The sequence below is a fragment of the Cryptomeria japonica genome, chromosome 7, assembly GCF_030272615.1.
Source record: "Cryptomeria japonica chromosome 7, Sugi_1.0, whole genome shotgun sequence".
NCBI lineage: Eukaryota > Viridiplantae > Streptophyta > Pinopsida > Cupressales > Cupressaceae > Cryptomeria > Cryptomeria japonica.
The window spans coordinates 668622548-668643225 of record NC_081411.1 but is presented as its reverse complement, the minus strand read 5'-3'; the positions used below and the strand labels follow the sequence as shown (position 1 = coordinate 668643225).

The window sequence follows — 20678 nt, the reverse complement described above, 5'->3', positions numbered from 1 at the left end:
GATCACATATATAACATAGATAAGTCATACAACCATCTAAAAAGTATATAGAAATGTTCATCCCAACCATCCATCATCTATCTTAATACATAAATCAATAACCATAATCATGCATCACATAAATAACATCCATAAGCCATATAATGATCCATAAAGTATATCAACATGTTTGTATATGACATGTTCAAAAAACATTTGAATAAAGACTTGACAATTCACTTACATTGACAAAAAAACCCTCTCAAATGTAGAGAAAAATTATTCATTCAATGTCAATTTCTTCAATTCATAGTAATTTGTCACTCTTCAAACTTTTTTGGCATAGCAGAGACTTGACAATCACAACCCAATACAAACACAAATTTGAATTTAGTTTAATAGTTAGCATTGTATCAATTCTCTAATAAAATAATTATAAATTTAACTATAAAGCTTTCCTCAAATTTATAAGATGTTTTATATAAATTACAATTGAAATAACATTACAACTTTCGATACAAGTACTACGTATGTAACTTTTGAGTTGACTTCTTAAAGTCTCTGTGTTCTAATAATTTAGAGTAACATGTTCGGTTTCCCATGGGCTTTTCCAATGTACAACGATCGTGTCTGGTCGATTCGAAGTCTTTATCCAAGTTGCAGAAGTTTTGAACATTTCGATTCAACACGTTGGATTGACTATGATTAATAAACAAGACTCGTTTACTTGTCTGCACAAGCGTGTTTGAAAGGTAAAATAATAATACGCAAACTATGTCAATTTTACTTACAAATAGTTTAACATGTAAACTAAATAGTATTTGAATAGAGTATAGTCCGACAAAGACATTCAAAGCGTAGTTTGTCAAACACCGTGCCGTCTCCCGCAAAATAAAAATAACGTTGCGACGTGAAGTGATTGACTGCCTTACATACGTGTCTTCCAAGTAAATTTGAAGTAAACGAGACGTGAAAGTGATTGTCGGACTTACCTATGTACCTTCGTTCCAAAACCTGTGCGAAATAGTGAGAAGATGTATTACTAGGGCTTTGTTCCAATAGCGTTTAACGTTTCAGACAGACAATAGAAATGGCCACTGATAGTCTGTTTGTATGCTATTGCTTCCTTTCAGTGCTTTATATGCTTTCTCTACCTCACAATTGCCATTCCCTGACTGTTGATGGTGGAGACAGTATCGCTTTGGGGGCCTCTCTCACTGGAAATCAGAGCATAGTTTCAAAGAATGGCACCTTCGAATTGGGATTTTTCTGTCCTAATGGAACCAATAACTGGTACATCGGTATCTGGTACGCCCAAATCACCGAGAAGACCATTATTTGGGTGGCTAATAGAGAGACTCCCATCAGAAACAAGCCGGGCGTTTTGAAGCTATCAACAGACGGCTATCTCAAACTATATGATTCAGAGGGACGCTCAATTTGGTCGACAAGGAAGAAACAGAAAGCTATAGCCTCCAGAGCTATCATACTTGATTCCGGTAGTTTTGCTATGTTGGGTGGACACGCCATTTCGGAGATTGTCTGGGAGAGTTTCTTGTACCCGACAAACACAATCTTGTCCGGAATGAAGGTGTGGAAAGGCATAAAGCTAACTTCCTGGAGAAGCTCGTCGGATCCAGCGCCTGGACCCTTCTCTTTCCAAATGGATCCAACCCCAGGCAAGACGGACTTTTTGCTCCTATATAATAACAATATTAGTTATTTGAACAGCGGAGAGTGGGTTGGTAACCAATTCACCAACATGCCAGAGATGTCTAATAAGGACTCTTCTAAAATTCTTAAGACCGCCTTTGTAAAGATTTCTCCCACAAGGATGTACTTCACGTTTGATCAAATATCATTATTTGATAGTTTCACTCAGCGTGTAGTCCTCGACAAGTCTGGAGATCTAGCAGCATACAATCGAATTAGTGGTAGCAGCTGGAATCTTATCTGGTCTATACCTCGAGACCTCTGCCTTGTTTATAATCTATGCGGGGCTTACGGAGCGTGCAACAGTAACAATCTTCAATTTTGCAGCTGTCTCGAAGGCTTCAAACCAAGAGACAATCGCGCCTGGTTTTCACAAGATTGGTGGTTAAGCGGATGCGTTCGTAGTAGCCCTCTCCACTGCTCTGCCACCAACGGTACTACCGATGGTTTCCTGCAAAAGAACGACATATCCTTAGCTGAGGAAAAAGCAGTTTCATATTCCCAATACCCAACTCTATCAACATGCACAGCTGCATGCCTGGAAAATTGCTCCTGCAAAGCCTTCGATCACACTAACTCTACTCCTCCCATCTGTAGAATGTGGTTTGGGGATCTGTTCAATGTTCGCGTTGCATCAAACAACCAACCTATCTTCCTTCGCATGGCTGCTACTGAGTTGCAACAATCCATATCCAGTGGAGGCAGTAACCAAGGTCGTGTCCTTTCAATTTCACTTCCCGCAGGCACTGCTTTCGTTCTTGTTTCAGCTTTCCTTGTTATAATGTTTCTTCGGTGGAGGCGTGGAATGCTGGGCAAGGGAGGAGATATGGAAGGTGAGACTCTGCCTGCTTCGCTGAGAACATTCACTTACAAGGAGCTGCGAATTGCAACCAACAATTTCAGAGATAAGTTAGGGAAAGGAGCATTTGGTTCTGTCTTCAGAGGAGCTCTCCCAGACAATACCCTTGTAGCAGTTAAAAAATTAGAGGGGTCTACACAGGTAGAAAAGCAGTTTCGTGCAGAAATAAGCACAATCGGAAACATACAGCATGTCAATTTGGTTCGGCTTTGCGGGTTTTGCACAGAAGGATCACAAAGGCTGCTGGTTTACGAGTACATGCCCAACGGATCTCTCAATTCCTTTCTATTCGCTGGATCACAAAAGCTGTTGGACTGGAAGACACGATTCGAGATTGCTTTGGGCACTGCACGAGCTTTAGTTTATCTCCACGAAGAATGCCGAGATCAAATCATCCACTCTGATATAAAGCCCGAGAACATTTTGCTTGATAGCGATTTCAACCCCAAGGTGGCTGATTTTGGGCTGGCAAAGTTGGTGGGAAGAGATTTCAGCAGGGTTTTGACAAGCATGAGAGGAACTCGAGGTTACATCGCTCCCGAGTGGATCGACGGCTTAGCAATTACTTCCAAGGCAGACGTGTATAGCTTCGGCATGATGCTGCTGGAGATGATATCGGGTCGAAGAAATGTGGACATGAGCGTGAAGGAACACACTAAGCAATACTTTCCCATATGGGCTGCAACTCAAATTCTAAACGGAAACATGATGAGCATTGTGGACGAAAGAATTGCGATACATGCGGATGTTGAGGAGGTGAGAAGAGCTACTCTTGCAAGCCTGGTATGCATTTTAAAGGATGAGAATGAGAGGCCAAGCATGGCTCAAGTTATCCTGATGCTACAAGGAAAGATGAATCCTGATACACAACAGGTCATGAGATCTTTACAGTATCTAGTTGAATATTAGATTCCCGTTGTCAATTTGTTTTTCAATTTTTTTACGCCCTATGCTAAACTTAAAATGTTCAGCTCCTCTCTCAAAGGGTGCCTTCGCGGGTAAGGCTTGATTTGAGGAGGCAATAAACTTTGCATTTTCCGCCCGGGTGATTATGTATGTTAGATTCCCTAAGTGAATTTCTCATATATATATATATATATATATACTAGCAACAAATTTGTAATCAAGCATGGAATTTTCATCATGTCAATAACAATTACTTTATTATGACATTTTCAACTAAACTGACTGTCTATAGATTTATATTACCTTGGAATTGATAAAATAAAACAAAATAATAGTTATTACAAGATTAATAATTTGAAATGAGTCGAGTGGGAGGTAAGGCGGGAGCGGGGGTTTCAAGGGAGTCTACTCTTTTTGCTGTCTCAGAGGCCAGTTTTGGGGTCTTGTTATTCTTGGTCTCGCTCCCAAGGATGTTGATTTGTTCCTCGAGGGTGTTGTTCATTCTTGCCTTTTTCTTCTCCTCACCCTTTCTGACTTTTGGCCCTCTTTGAGGGGTTGGTTTAGTGGTTTGGTCCCTCGGATGCTATCTAGAGTTCCTTCGATGTGGGTTGTTTTGTATGTTTCTATCCTCATTGGCCCCTTGGTTGGCTTACCCCTTACTTTTTGGTTTTTACTTCAACATCTTTGGTTTTCTTTGGTTCTACCTATAGAGGTGGCAGTATCTTCTTTAGAGGTGAAGATGGATGGTGTTGGACATGACTAATCTTCTATTGAGGTGAAGGTGGATGTTGCAGTTGAGACTGGAAAATGCTCTTGGGAAGTTGATGATGTGTTGCCTCGCCCTCCTATAGAGGTGTAATGGTTCCATGGGGTTTTGATTGAGCGAGGTTTGTCTGCATAGTTGATCTTCTCTCCTTGTCCTACTGAGGTGGCTCTCTCTCCTATTGAGGTGGAGAGAAGGTGTATGGGAGTATTTCAGCTGCTGCTATTCATGTTGGTTGAGGGAGCCTGTCAAAACCCTCATGGATTTCTTTGTAGAAAGTTTTGGATGCCTTCTTAAAACCTTGTTTCCCAAAATGTGCCTTTAGGATATGCAGTTGTTATCTAGGCCTCGACAAGTTGTGGAAGCCTTGTAAAACCCACTCTCTTAGGTTGTGGGAGCCTTGTAAAACCCACTCTCAAGGTTGAGGGACCTGGAAAAATCCTATGTTTCTTGTTTCTCTCAGGGACAGGCTAGATGCTAGTGGTTTTCAAGCGCCCAATTTGGCTAATGTTTTTTTTTTAGGTTCAAGCTTTGTGGTTTTTTGTGGCCTCAAGATTTTGTTACAAGTTATGGGAGCCTGGGGAAACCCTTCTTGTTGGTTGAGGGTGCTTGAAAATACCCTCATTCTTTATTTTTTGAGGACTATTGTTTGCTGATTTAGATCCTCTACTTGGGCCAGCCTCTTTTGTAATGTTCTAATCTTGAGGATTGGATGGTGTTTGATTGGCTATGATTGCTTTGTTTTTTACTTATGCTTTGTGCAGTCTTTGGGTTTTGGGATCTGGATGCCCATAAGTCCATAAGGTTTCAGGTCCTTTCTAAAACCTATTGTTTGCTGTCAGGTAGTCTAGTCTATCTTTCAATGGCAACTCTCTGATTCTAAGGGTTTCGAGGCCCCTTTGAAACCTGTTTTATCCTAATAAAAAAATTTACATTTTTTTCATTTAAAATTATTTTATTTTTATTAGATTATAAGTTTTGTCTTGTTTTTATTAAAGACCATTTTTTTAAAGGTGAAAATGGAAAGCCACTATATTAAATTAATTAATAGCTGGTTCAAGGGCTTCTAGAGGAAAGAGCCAGCAAGAAAACCTCTATTCCTAGCCCAAAATAACAATGACTAAAGTACAAAGCGACTTAGAAATCAGCCTAAGAGCCTATATATCTAAATAAGCCATGGATTGGCCCAGTTAGGACCTACAAATTGCAAAAACATCTTGTCTAAATCGGCCTTAATATTATGACAGCTACAATGCATTTACCCCAAAGCACAATCTTATATACACTGGTTTTGTCCATGGAATACTATTTGCATATCATGTGGACCTTATGGTAAATCTACCATAATTTACATTTACAAGAGAGCAACATATAGCTTGAAAAGTCTACACATAAAGTGTGTAGTTAAAACAAGAACCGTGTGCCCTGTATCTGTGTGTTTTGTATCTGCCGCATGAGAAAAACTTCCAAAAACTCATTACCATTGCCATCTCAATCACTACTCCATGCATTGTCATGCAAAGGACCTATGTCTATCCATATCTAAACTATGCATGTCAGTCTCATGCATACCGATCACTACCATATTGCCTTGCAATCAAGTGCAAATTTGTCATCACGCTCAAAATCTTTGTCTAACCATATGCATTCTATGCATATCGGTCACATGTATATTGATCTCTATCATATTGCCTTGCAATCGAAGTTGATACCAATCATTGTCATATTTCCTTTCCATCGTCTTAACACAAACCCAATTTTGTATATGACCAACTAATAAGGTACCTATTACCATACCAAAAGTGCAGAAACCTAACCAATGGATGAAATTATAAACAAGAATTCTTGGCCCATGAATGAACAAGTGAGCAACAAAACTGTCACACCAATGAGGTCTTCATCCCTAATTTTTTATGGATCTGGCAGATCTGCCTGGAAGACAAAGCTATGATTTCCAACATTAATAGGCCCAATAAGTACATTCTTCAACATCTGATCATAAGATTCATCTTCTACTGACCCAACATATGTCAACATCCATTCCAAATCTTCTTTTAGAGGAGCCAGGCATTCATATGATATCTCAAATTGAAACGAGATGAGAAAAGCAACAGGATTGTCAACAACTGTTATGTTGGTTAAGCTCACCGCACTCATTTTATATTTTCCAAACACCCAAAATTTCAAATCCAACAATATGAACACCTAAAAAGGCTACACGCATGGAAAACCTCCCCTGTTGATACTCAAGTAAGATAACTCTCCCTCATTAAGCTACAGGACACAAAGGACACAAAGTGAGGAAGATTTAATTTATACTGATTTTTAGTAGAGGAGAGATAAAATAGTTGAAGATCTTTACAAATGACAACCCTCCTCTTCACTCTGATTACTTCAGTGTATTGGCTTCCACTTAGCGACCTGGGATGTAAATTTAGCAGCCTCCTTGGTTGGGTCATTTTAGGAGTTGAGGCCACATATCCTCTCTTGAGATCCTTCACAGCAACATTCTTAGCATTGAGTCCCACATTATCACTAGGTAATGCCTTCTGCAAGGCTTCATGTTGCATTTCAATGGACTTAACCTCAGTGGTCAGCCCAGTTGGACCAAAAGTGACAATTGTGCCTGGTTTCAACACTACAGTCTCAACACAAATCTTGTAAAAAAACTAAAGTGGCAACCTAAGAGTCTTGCCTGAAGGATGTTTAGGATCTAAAACCTAGTCAAGGGCATCCAAGTGTATGGGGGGCCCTTAAACCAATCAAGGTTGGCTGATCTCTCAATCACGTTATCACCCTCAAATCCAAAGATAGGAGCAAGTGGAATTTTGTCAAGGTTCTACCCAACCTTCTTTAGGTAAGAGGATACTTCCTTTACAATTTCCTCATAGCGACCCTTAGAGTATTTGGGAGTGGTAGCATCAATCTTGTTACAGCAGCAAATCATTTTCTTCACTCCCAGGGTGAATGCTAGCAAAGCATGTTCTTAGGTCTGTCCATCCTTAGAAATACCAGCCTCAAAACCTCCAATTGTTGAATCAGTAATCAGCACTACACACTCAACCTGCATCAATCACGGTTTCTACCTTTGTTGCTTCTAATGAGCATGAGCAACACCTGCCCTGTTTGATTTGTGATTCCTGGCACTCTGTAGATTCCCGTACCTCAACTTAGGAGGCACCAGGTTCTTCAAACAAGGAGATAATAAAACACCTCTCTACTCTCTCAAACGCATCCCTCAAGAAACTCTTGCATTTTTTCAAATAGTCTTTGTTCATATTGTTATGATAAGAAACATCTCCTTAGAGATGACAATCAAGTCAACGATTTATAGAGTTTTTCCAAGTTCACAATCTGCAACAGGCTAGGATATTCATAAATGTTAATAGGTGTAATTGAGGAGTCCAAATTTAAGTTCTCACAACCCATGTTTTCCAGTAGATCTACAAGTTTATTCCCCTCTCTATATGTATGAGAGACATAACATTCCTTAAATGAGTCCAAAGTGCCCAAATGTATTGAGGATATATGCTATTTTCCAATTCGTTGATTGTCTATTTATGTAAGCATCAACAATCAAGGTTGAGTCACCTTGAATTTGTATATTTGAACAGCCTATTTTTTAGCTATTAATCCATTTAAAAGAGCAACAACTTTAGCCATATTGTTAATCCTAGATGGAATGTTGGAGGACTTCAATGTAATCAGATTACCAAGACGGTCCCTAATGTAGATTCCAATACCTGAAATACCCGGATTACCTTTTGAGGTGCCATTAAAATTCAAATTGATGATATTGGGGCATGATGGTTGTCATTTGATCTTTGATCTATTAATGGGCTACTAAGGATGACATATTGGAGTAGAGAAGGAAGGTAACCTAATTTCTTTCCATTCATTGATAGTGAAGTTATCCTATGGAATAAAGGTGTAATTACCATTTATATTTTGAATGTTGGCATTAACTATCTCTGAAATAGATTTTTGTACCCCATCCAAAAGCATCTGTACATTAGACATTGTTTGTCAAAAAAATCTTGTATTTCTTTCCCGCCAAATTGACCAAATAACAATGGTTGGGATGCATTTCTAGATGCATGCAAGTAATGAATTAGAGAACACGGTGGTCCATGATTGGAACATGTCCCATAATGTATTAGGTAGTGGCATAGCTAGATTTAATTTATTCATGACAAATTGCCAACATTATTGGGCAAAGGAACAGTTCATGAATAAATGATCAGCTATCTCCATCTCCTTGTTACATAAAACATAATTGAAAGGCTGAGTAATATTGAGTTTACGCAATTTGTCACTTGTTAGGATTATTTTCTTAAGTGCTAACCAAGCAAAACATCCCTCTTTTGGCAACACCGAGTTATTCGAGCAAAAGGAGTAGGCCCTATGATTCAATTTTTTATTTTTCATCTAGTGAATAGCTTTGTACCCAATTTTAACTGAATAATTTCCATTTTTGGATGGTGCCTAGATCAAGGTGTCTTTCTTGTTTGATATGTATACCTCTCTCTCAAAGAAGATATGCTAAGAAATTGTTGCCTGATCTGAAAGTATAGGGAGTGTTGAAGGATCCTTCCAAATAGCCTTTCCTGAGAAGATATCTACAACACAGATATAATCAAATAACTTTATCCCCCAATTATCACTGATAACTTGTGCTGCACTATCCAACTCCACATTTTGAATCAAAGGTGGTAGCCCATTCGATGAATCAATCCAAAAATTAATGCTTTCCCCATTATGGACTTCCCATGACACATATCTAGTGATAACTTCTCTCAAAGATCTCATGAAGTTCCATATGGTTGAGCCTTGAGGAGCATCTGAGACTTTTAAGATCCTTGAGTAGTCATTGGTGTCCAAATACTTGCCTACATTATTTTGCACCATTTTTTATGGGGTTTGGAGTACATCTGTCATACTAACTTACCTCCAAAGGCCTTGTTTCTTTTAGAAAGATCTTGCAAACCTACACCCCCCACCTCCTTTCTATTTTCCATATCTTCAAGTGACACCAAAGGTATCTTTTTAGTATCCATCATATTACTTTTCCATAAGAAGTCTCTTATGAGTTTTTGTATTTGGTGGATGACAAATTTAGGGGCTTTAATAACTGAAATGTAATAATTTGGTATTGCAGAAAGGACAGATTTAATGAGTAGGATTTTACCTGATAGGGAAAGCCATCATGTTTTCCATGCAACAACTTTGTCCTTTATTCTTTCAACTATAGATTTTCAATAACTAGCTTTATTGGATCCCATTAAAAATGGTATTCTGAGGTAGGCAGTTAGACGTTCTTCTAGTGTAAATCCCAATATTTTAACTATTTTTGTTGATATTATCTAATTAGTGTTGAAGATGTATACCTTTGATTTATCAAAATTTATCTTCTGACCTGATACAGCTGTATAAAGATCCAAAGTCTGTTTGATCCTTTTATTCTTTAATTTGTATGTAAATGTTTATTTTATTTTGAAAAGTGTCATACATAATATTAAAATTCTTTTATTCACTTAAAAGTATTGTTTAAAATACATATCAACTTTTTTATATTTTTTATTTGACAAACTCAACCACTACACTCAACACTCCATTATAGTTACGTCTCTCAATAAAACTAAAGTCGCATGGATATCTTAAATGCATCTGTAATAACCCACTTAACTTAATCCAAAAACTCAACTAATTTTTTCTTTTAATATATAAAAATATTGATTTCTTATTCTTACTTATTCTTTTTTTTTTTTTATTCAATCACATACTCAAGTACATCTATCCAAATGAGATAGGCATCCATCCAACTGGGATGGGCATCTAACCATACGGGTTAGGCATCTATCCATATGGGACTAGGCATCTAACCATATGGGTTAGGCATCTATCCATACGGGACAAGAGGTTTCATCTATCCAATCTGGGATAGGCATCTACCCAAACAAGGTAGGCATTTATTCATAAGAATAGGATATGCTCTGGCTAGAGACTTTAGACTCATTGGGACCATCTGGGTCCTGAGCCACTCTCTAAAGACTACACTCCCCTACTAGGAGTGCACCGAGGTCACCGTCCTTAGCAGTATTAAAATAATTACATAAACAAGCTTGAGTTTCACCTTGGAATTCGTCCTAAAGCCTCAGGAAGTCAAGCGAATTTATACGAGATTCCTTCTGAGTATGCATTGAATTAATTTTAACCTTTCAATTAGTATTTGCACCATTTGATTAAAAGACCAAGGAGCTTCAAGAACCAACTACTCACCCATAACCAAATCCTAATCCCCATCCCTGAACGCCTTAGTACAAGGGACAACTTCGTCCCTAGACTGCCTACATACCCATTTCAGCACGGGATCAAGGCGTAAAGTATGTAGTTTTGGTTTCAAAATATGGTTTAATGTAAACTGTATGGTGGGTACGCAACCCTTTCTAGGGTCAATGTCCCAGATAGTTTCTCTGTGGTTGCTACTCACGATGGTAGCTCTATAGCAAAAAGGCTGAAGGTGACCTCATGCTTGTGGCCTAAAACAACTAGTTCCTATTTTCTATTAAATACGTCACGCTTAATCCATTATCATACTTTGAAAAATCATCAAGATAGATAAATTCCAAATTATCACACACCGCCAAACCCTAATGGGGTTTTCTAAGGTTTAACTGAGCGGATGTAAATTCATTTAAAAATTAATATTTTTAGATTATCGATCCAAGGGGGATTACCCTCCCCTTGGATTTTAACTTCCAAATGACCCTTATTTCTCCCTGGTGATTTAGAGGGACGATGCCATAGATGTTGTTATTGCAACTTTATTAGGCATTAAGTGTAGTAGTTCAACACGACGGCATTACCCGTAAGTGTGACCCAGAGGCACCATAGATACCGAACGCTGCTAATTTTTAGTTTCAACTCCTCTTGTTTAGTTATCTAACTAGGAATTTAACTTTGAATTCATGAATCCTAAAAGAAGCAATATACCAATACAATTATGAAAAAGAAACTATTATATACAAGGAATTATCGCTTGAATTTAAAAACTAAACTATGAATTTTTACATAATTGAAAGGAACATAAACAAATCGACTACCTGGAATAGTATTTTCTCCAAAGGAAAGTTATGATAATTAAAAATTTGAAAACTTGAACTAAATACATGAAATTACTAATTTCTTGGAAACCATGATACTTTCAAAGATAACTTATGAAAATGATTTGAATTACTTGCAAGATATAATTGTTTTGGACAAACCATTACACAATAAGTATGAATCCTAGTACCGATTTGCTTGAAAGAAAATTAAATGATTGAATAGCAAGAATTTGGAAATGAATTTTAACACCTACTTGTTTGAAGTGGAAAGTACTTAATAATAATCCCAACTAATTCTTCCATATGAAGTAATACAAATTTCATCTACCAATGATAACACTACTTTAAATGTGAGTCCTAATACTTGAAAGGTACTAAATTGCTTGAAATAGAATTTAAATTATCAAATAATTATACTTTGGAAATGAATTTAATACTCACTTGTTGAAGGGAAAAGGAAACAACTATTCAACAATAAGCTTCAAATTAACCACATTATTCTTAGTTACTAATTGTTTGAAAAAAGAGATTAGACAAGAGTGTAAGCACTTGCTAGTTAACCAAGTAAATAATACTAAGTCTCCTAATAAGCAATTCTAATCAATAAACTTCTAGTTGCTTTTGAACTAATACCTTTGCAAGATTATAAAGTGATAACTAATTACTCCTTCCACTTGAATTAACGTTAACTTTATCGTTGGATACATTCTACAAATAATAACTTTATCAATTTCAAATACTTCAAAGGGAGCTAATGTTTGCTCCTTAAATTACCCTCAATTAGAATTGTTATTTAATTTTCTAAGTGATCATGGAGTAGGTTTCTTGAAACTCATTTGCTAAAATAATTTCGGTTTTGAATAAACTCTCTTTGCATCCTAATTAATACTATTACCATATGAATATTTAACTACGCAATTTACCTCTAAATTTAATGTTAATTAAATTTATCCTTACTAATTACTTGTATTATTAAGTGTAACTTTTCCTTTTTACTAGTCTTATGTTTCTTTTAGCTAGAAGGTAAATGATTTTAACTATTAAAAGAAGTGACTATTCGCAATGCCTTATATACTCATATCTTGGAATCTAATAAAGAAACAAATCAAATAATCAACCTTTCGAATTGAGACACATTAACTCATGTTGCTGAAATAACTAAAAGGGTTACTATGAATCTAAACACATTACTTGTTAGGTAAATTCTTTTAACATTTGATACTTGTACTAATTGAAATATACAAAAGATAGTTTGAAGTCCAAAAATTAAAAATAAATAAATAAAGAACTTAGATATTTGAAATGTATTAAATGTCTTGGGAAAATCTACTTACTACTAGGTACAATTTGAGACTAAATAGAGACACTTGAAGAAAAAGAACCAATACTATAGAATAAGTGTATCATTGGTGAAATATCATTTTTCCCTAAAGGATTAATCACATCTTAAATTTTTCTTCAATAAACAAACTTTACTATACACTAAAGAATAAATCCCTTCTTATAAGAGTAGATTATAAATTTGATTTCAACTATGTTGACATAAATAAATTTTAATTACCAAATTCTAATGAATAAATTTTATCTAAATAAACCCCTTAGTATATATACATAAAATAAATTTTAATTGTAAATCCTAATTGTATTTTACTTTAAATAAAGCACCCCCACCTCCTCTTTTCTTTTTTTTTCATTATTACTAGCTTCAAAAAAATCAATTTTAAATTTTAACGATGTAAACAAACTATAAAATAAATAATTCTAATAAATTAAAATTCATTCATTCAACAATTAATAAATTATAATTTAATTCACTCAACTCGAATCAATGCAAATCAATTTAACATTAACAAGATGTTATTTATAAACAATTGGTACGAATTTTAAGACAACATATACCAATATTATTTTATATCCTAAACTTATTATAGTCAACTATATATAATATATCAATTATATTAATAATTTATTAATAACTAAATTAAAAATAAAATTGTAAAAATAACAGCAGTTATACCAATTGATATAACATGGTTGCCATGCCATAATAACTCTACATGCCTGAAACTTAAGTAACATTAATTCTTAAAAGATTTATATAAGTATTTTTATTATTATTTTTTTATTGTATTTATCTATATATATTGATTTGATCTGAGTTTATAAAAAAATAAATAAATAAACAGAGATAGATTTAGGAATTAAATTATATATTCACTAAAAGATATAATTAATTCACATAGAACAATAAGTGAAAGAAAATAAATAAGTAAATAAATAAATTTATCTTTGATGCATTATGAGATGGGTAATAATTTTTATTTTATTTTTTAAGTTTCTCATAGAAGTGATATTATTCAGGGAGAAAGAAAAACACATGTTCCCAGGGAGATACAAATTTTCTTAAATAGATGAACAAGTATATGTTCATAGAAAAATAATTAAATTAATTCACAGAGAGGGAGTAAAATTTATTTACAGGGAAGGAAAGATTATATTCATAGATGTTTACATAGGAACAATTTTATGCTTTATGCTCACAAAAAGAGTAAAACAAGATCTATACACAGATGAATAAATTAAATAAGAGAAGTAAGATTTATACACAGGTAATCATATGCTCACAGAAATAAGTTTATTCACATGAAAGTAATAAAAAAAATAAAAATAAAGATTTATACACAGATGATCAACATATATTCACAGAAAGATAAGTTTATTCACATGAAGATAATTACATATGGAAAATAAGATTTTTTTTACAAAGACCCTTTTTCTAGATTTTAAAATTCAAGAAAGCAAAAGCAAAGATTTGATTTTTCTTTCTTTTTCTCTAAAACAGATTACATATATAAAAAGAAATATTCATATGCATTTTTTTTGAAAAAGAACTTTTATCAGTGTATTACTTTTTTTTATTTTTTTATTTATTTATAATGAAAATAGATTTTCTTTTGATTAATCTTTCTAAACAATTAAGATGAGCAATTTTTTTATATAAATGAAGATTCCAAAGAGATAAAATCTATATATAAAAAAATATAAATTTTTCACATGTAAATGAGAGAATGCAAGAGAGGAGAACCTGGAATGTCGAAGATTGATGTTGAATCTCTCCAATCTTCTAGCTATCCTTCTTAGATCCTTCCTTGTAACTTCATGAAAAATTCTTCAACCAAACTTAAAAGAAACCTACTATACAAGTGACTACCAAATTCTACTTCTACCAACAAGAACAAGAACTCTCGAAAAAAAATTTCATCCCCAAACTATGAACTCCCTTTTTGAAAGATTTGCATACATTATATAGAAAAGATGCACCAATTCCACTATCAAGATAAATTAATTGAGAATGGAGGTTCTTTTTCTAAAATTGGTTTCATGCAAAATTGATTGATCACTTGGTGGAGGAGTTACATGCAAGAATATGCAATTTGAATTTTACCTCTAGAAGCTTCTATTTCCTCCTACGACATGTGCTAAATTAACATATTGAGAAAATAAGAATTTTCAAAATTAATTTCATGCAAAATGATTGTTGTCATAGTGGGGGTTACACTTGACCATGCATTTGAAATTCAAATTTGAATTCTCCCCCAAAAATGCATTTTGTAACTCCTTTGTTATAAAAATGCCATGAATATAATTATTCTTGTCATAGAATAATTTTGTAACTCCCATGTCATATATTTACTAAATATAATATTTATTTTTTAATATTTTAAATTTTAAATTTCTTTTCGAGAATCTTCTTATTTCTCCTACACCATGTGCTCAATTAGGATATTGAGAAAATAAGTAATTTTCAAATAAATTATGACCTCATGTGTGTGTCACCACTTAAATTCCTTTTTATTTAAAAACTTCAACCTTATTTCAATTTATCTTTTCTTTCTAACATTACTCATAAAATTAATATTATAATAGTAGTAGTAGTAGTAGTAATGATGATGATGATCATGATGATAATGCTAATGATGATGATGATGATGATGATGATGATGATGATGATGATAATATTATTATTATTATTATTATTAACAATTCATATCAAGGTCCAAAAAGAGGGTTATGACAGCATCTATCTAAAAGATGTCAAGAGATACTAGTCTCAAGGCACATATGCTTAAATTATTTTTTAAAATACATAGGCACCTCAAGTCTGATATCTCTCACCATCTTTTAGATAGATTTATTTAAGATAAATATCTTACTAAAATAAATTTAAAATCCCTCAAAATGAAATTTCAGTGCATCAAATTTCTATTATATTTTTTTCTCTACAAATTACACACTCAGTGCGACTACTAGAAATAAACTTCTAGATCGATAAGAAAATGCAATCAAAATACTTGAATTCAACATCATCACACCTTGCTCCTCTCTCACTCACTCATCAAACTATAGTCAAGGAAGAAATTCATGAGTAGTTAGCTACAAAAAAAAACATTGTGCCTTGTCATGCAATTTTCATGCTCAATGGTGACCTTTTACAATTCATTTGCAAACTAATATTGTGTTTCAACCAACAAGAGTTTTTCATATTTAGGAGAAAAAAAAAACTTTTAAAAACTCTAAAAGAATGATTTTCAAAAATTAATTTTGATACTTTAATTAGTTTTTTTAATGGACTTCATGTGAGTTTCAATGATTTACATTCATTTTATTAATGTTCACCAATTCTTTTTAATGAAGATTTATCCACAAATTTATTTTTTCTACCCGATACGGGAGCACGAGAACCTCTTCAACTAAGAGCCAAGCACAATCCTGGCCTCATCCCTTTCATTTCAAAGTCTTGCACTCAACAATACTTCATGCTTGGTTGGATCTTTAAGAACCTTTCAACTACACTAGTAGACCAAGTGCCCATTGACATGTTCACCAGCTTTCAAACTTCAATCTTTTATTTTAAGTTTGAATAACCAAAATTTATATAAAAAAATATTATTTTATTAATGTCAATAGGCATTCTACAATGGTAGAAAGGGGTAGAGTGTAATGACACGATTGTGCTAATGTTAACAAAACCACTTACCTTTTAGCTTAAGTTTGACAATCATTCATGTGGATGTTGAGGAGGTCAGAAGAGATACTCTTGTGAGCTTGGTATGGATTTTAAAGGATGAGAATGAGAGGCCAAGCATGGCTCAAGTTCTCCTGATGTTATAAGGAAAGATGAATCCTGATACACAACAGGTCATGAGATCTTTACAATATCTAGTGGAATATTAGATTCTCATTGTCAATTTGTTTTTCAATGTTTTTACACCCTATACTAAAGTTAAAATGTTCAGCTCCTCTCTCAAAGGGTGCCTTCTTAGGTAAGGCTTGATTTGAGGAGGCAATGAACTTTGCATTTTCCTCCCAGGTGATTATGCATGTTAGATTCCCTAAGAGAATATATATATACATACATATACATATGTATACATATATATATGTATATATAAACATATATATATATATATGTATATATATATATATATATATATATATATATGTATATATATATATGTATATATATATGTATATATATATGTATATATATATGTATATATATATGTATATATATATATGTATATATATATGTATATATATATATGTATATATATATGTATATATATATATATATGTATATATATATGTATATATATATATATGTATATATATATATATGTATATATATATATATGTATGTATATATATATATATGTATGTATATATATATATATATGTATATATATATATATGTATATATATATGTATATATGTATATATATATATATGTATATATATATATATATGTATATACATATATACATATATATAAGCTAGCAACAAATTTGTAACCAAGCATGGAATTTTCATCATGTCAATAACAATTACTTTACTATAATATTTCCAATTAAATTGAGTGTCTAGAGATTTATAATTAACTTGGAATTGACAAAACAAAATAATAGTTGTTACAAAATTAACTTTATACATTTTTTTTGTTTAAAATTATTTTACTTTTATTAGATTATAATTTTTGTCTTATTTTATAATGGATCAATTTTAATTTGTATGTAAATCTTTATATTATTTTGAAAAGTGTCATGCATAATATAAAAATATTTTTATTCACTTAAAAGTTATTGTTTAAAATACATATCAACTTTTTTATATTTTTTATTTGACAAACTCAACCACTACACTTAACAGTCTATTGTAATTATGTCTCTCAACAAAACAAAATTAGTATAGATATCTTGCATGCATCTATCTAAAAGATATCAAGAGATATTAGTCTCAAGACACATATGCTTAAATTATTTTTAAAAATGCATAGGCAGCTCATGAATGATATCTCTCACTGTCTTTTAGATAGATATATCCAAGATAACTATCCTACTAAAATAAATTAAAAATACCTAAAAATGAAATTTAAGTGCATCAAATTTCTATTATATTTTTTCTCTACAAATTACACACTCAATGCGACTACTAGAAATAAACTTGTAGATAGATAAAGAAAATGCAATCAAAATTGTTGAATTCAACATCATCACACCTTGCTCCTCTCTTGCTCACTTATAAAACTATAGTCATGGAAGAAATTCATGAGTAGTTAGCTACAAAAAAAATGCATTATGCCTTGGCATGCAATTTTCATGCTCAACCGTGACCTTTTCAAAATTCATTTGCAAACCAATATTGTGTTTCAACCAACAAGAGGTTTTCATGTTTAGGAAAAAAAAGACTTTCAAAAACCCTAAAAAAGGGCTTTTCAAAAATTGATTTTGATACAACTTTAATTACTTTTTTTAATGGAATTCATGTGAATTTCATTGATTTACATTCATTTTATTAATGTTCACTGATTTTTTTTAATGAAGACTTGTCGATAAATTATTTTTTTTTATCTGATACGGGAGCACAAGAACCTCTTCAACTAAGAGCGAAGAACAATCCTGACCTCATGCCTTTGATGTCAGAGTCTTGCACTTAGCAATAATTGATCCTTGGTGGGCTCTTTAAGAACCTTTCAACTACGCTAGTAGACCAAGTGTCCATTGACATGTTCACCAGCTTTCAAACTTCAATCTTTTATTTTAAGTTTGAATAATGAAAATTTATATAAAAAATATTATTTTATTAATGTCAATAGGCATTCTACAATGGTAAAAAGGGGTCGAGTGTAATGACGTGATTGTGTTAATTTTTAACAAAACCACTTACCTTTTAGCTGAAGTTTGACAATCATTCACATGCCAAAAAATTAATATTAATTTTAAACATAAAATTTTAAAAATAAACACCAAATACAAACATAGATATGTCTTCATCAAAATTATAAATTTAGATAGATGTATAAGTTAAAAATAAAAACACAAATATTTTAAGAAATTAAGCAAATAATTGATAAAGTGGAAATTAAAATAATTTTTATTTTTTATATAATTATTTTGGTATTTATTATCTTATTACTAAACACTAAAATAAATCTATAATAAAATTTAAAATAAATTATTTGACAAAAAATCTTATTTAAAATTTAAAACGATAAGTATTTCAAAAATATTACTTATTAATTTATATTTTTATTTGTTGAAGTATATAAATATTTACTATATTATTTATCAAACATAATAAAAAAATTTTAAAATAACCTTTTCAAAAAAAGATTAAGAAAAGTACAATTAATATAGTTCTTTAGATTTTTTTTTAAAATAGATATAGTTAATACTTTTAAATTAATTATAATTTGTTTAAATATAATATTATTTTAACATATACAAATTATTAAAAAATTATTATGAATTTAATATAATAATTATATTTATAAAAAATCAAATTAATATAATCAAAGCTTATTCTTATTCTTGTGGATTTCACTGTGTGAATTTTTAATACCCAATATGTTTTATGAAACTCTATGATCTATCATCAAGGAAAGAAAGCATCTAAGAAAGCATAAATCTACTAAAAATTTTCTCTTCTCATATTTTCTTTTCATGATGGTGGATCATCATCATATAGTTTGATCTGAAACTTTGAACATTAAAATTCCACATAGTTAAATCTAGAAGAATAAACTTGAACATTATGAACTGTAGAAATCAATATATTTTCAAAAAAATTTCTTTGACAAATCCGAATTCGAAAAGTAAAATCAAATCTATCTTTATTTGTTTCTGAAATTGGACCCTTAAAAAATAATATAACTTCATTATTTTTTTATATAACATCATATTTTTTTTTTATGTAAACATCATTTTCATATGCGAGAGAGGACAATTTATTTCTTCAAACTATCTATGTGCATGAGCATTGATGGTAGACTAAAGGTCGTTCACTCGATTCATGCAACTACTCAAATGAAAAATGGGCCAATCCGGAATGAAGGGAAATCATTTATTCAAAGAATCACACGAGAGTTGGTGAGTTCATGTCGCCATTGTCAAAGAGTCTTTCTTGTCTACTTAGTATAATCAATATCACGAGCCTCTGCAAATCATTTATTCAAGTTTAAAATTCACGAGACTCCAACAAAAAACTTTCACCGACTATTTGAGCTAAAGGGACGTTGACAGAGGGTTCGAAGGTTTGAGAGTGGTTGGTGCTTATCCAATACCTTGTAAGACAGAGATTGTAAGAAAATGAATGAAGTAACATGTCAACTTGAGCATGCTGAGGAAGTTCAAAACATAGGATTCGAAATATTTGTGGCCTCACAAGTCCAGATATATGTTATATTGTTTCCTTTGAACAGTTTGCCGTGAAATGGACGTTAAGGAGATGCTTGTCCGAATTCTAATGGGCGTCATGCAAGACTTGCTGCAATGGCGATTAAAGAAAACTCTGATGGACATCATATTGTGTTTACGGATTTCTTCATCTCTTCACACTAGTAAGGAATGAAAAACACCATACAGATATAATTAAGTCTAAATGATATATCAATCTCAGTAAAATTTAGATTTAGATATATGTTAAGAATTAGTTGTGATTGGGTTATGAATAAGATACACGAGTATCAGAGGAGGGATTGGTCCATATCCCATCCCACCCCTTTCATCTTGATGGAGTTGGAATAGTGAAGTAAACATTTAACATTTTTGCTGTCCAATCTTTTCATAGTGTTTACTATGATCAAATTTACCATTTCTATTGAAGAAAAGCGAAGTGTTGGTGCATCTCCCATAATAGGGAGGGTAGTTTAAGCCATAATGGATGAGGGTTTGAGGATGGAGAATGGAAGAGGTAAAATATTACATAGGCTCAAGTGAAATGATTGAAGAAAATAATGAGAACAACAATGTGAATATTAAAAGGCACCAAGGAAAATAAAATTAAGAAGTGTGTA

General features: G+C 32.5%; 2 protein-coding genes and 1 pseudogene across 2 annotated transcripts; 2 read left to right on the top strand and 1 right to left on the bottom strand.

Moving 5' to 3' along the window:
• Positions 1 to 1069: 1069 nt before the first annotated feature.
• On the top strand, positions 1070 to 2081 carry LOC131856902 (S-locus-specific glycoprotein S6-like). The gene is made up of 2 exons (XM_059208861.1): positions 1070 to 1913; positions 2020 to 2081. Exons 1-2 carry the CDS (start codon positions 1070 to 1072, stop codon positions 2079 to 2081), a joined length of 906 nt encoding a protein of 301 aa, XP_059064844.1.
• Positions 2082 to 2349: 268 nt separating this feature from the next.
• Positions 2350 to 3650, top strand: LOC131040840 (G-type lectin S-receptor-like serine/threonine-protein kinase At2g19130). Its single transcript, XM_057973797.2, has one exon. The coding sequence runs from the start codon at positions 2354 to 2356 to the stop codon at positions 3458 to 3460; it is 1107 nt and encodes a 368-aa protein (XP_057829780.2). The 5' UTR covers positions 2350 to 2353; the 3' UTR covers positions 3461 to 3650.
• A 2398-nt stretch (positions 3651 to 6048) lies between these two features.
• LOC131856222 (elongation factor 1-alpha-like) lies at positions 6049 to 7752 on the bottom strand (annotated as a pseudogene).
• Between the last annotated feature and the right edge of the window lie 12926 nt (positions 7753 to 20678).

Bases quoted from the DNA above. Each gene is read 5' to 3' on its own strand.
- LOC131040840 (XM_057973797.2), top strand. From the start codon at position 2,354: ATGGCTGCTACTGAGTTGCAACAATCCATATCCAGTGGAGGCAGTAAC.
- LOC131856902 (XM_059208861.1), top strand. From the start codon at position 1,070: ATGGCCACTGATAGTCTGTTTGTATGCTATTGCTTCCTTTCAGTGCTT. The intron at 1,914-2,019 runs GTAGCAGCTGGA...TCAATTTTGCAG, and splicing joins AGCATACAATCGAATTAGTG to CTGTCTCGAAGGCTTCAAAC.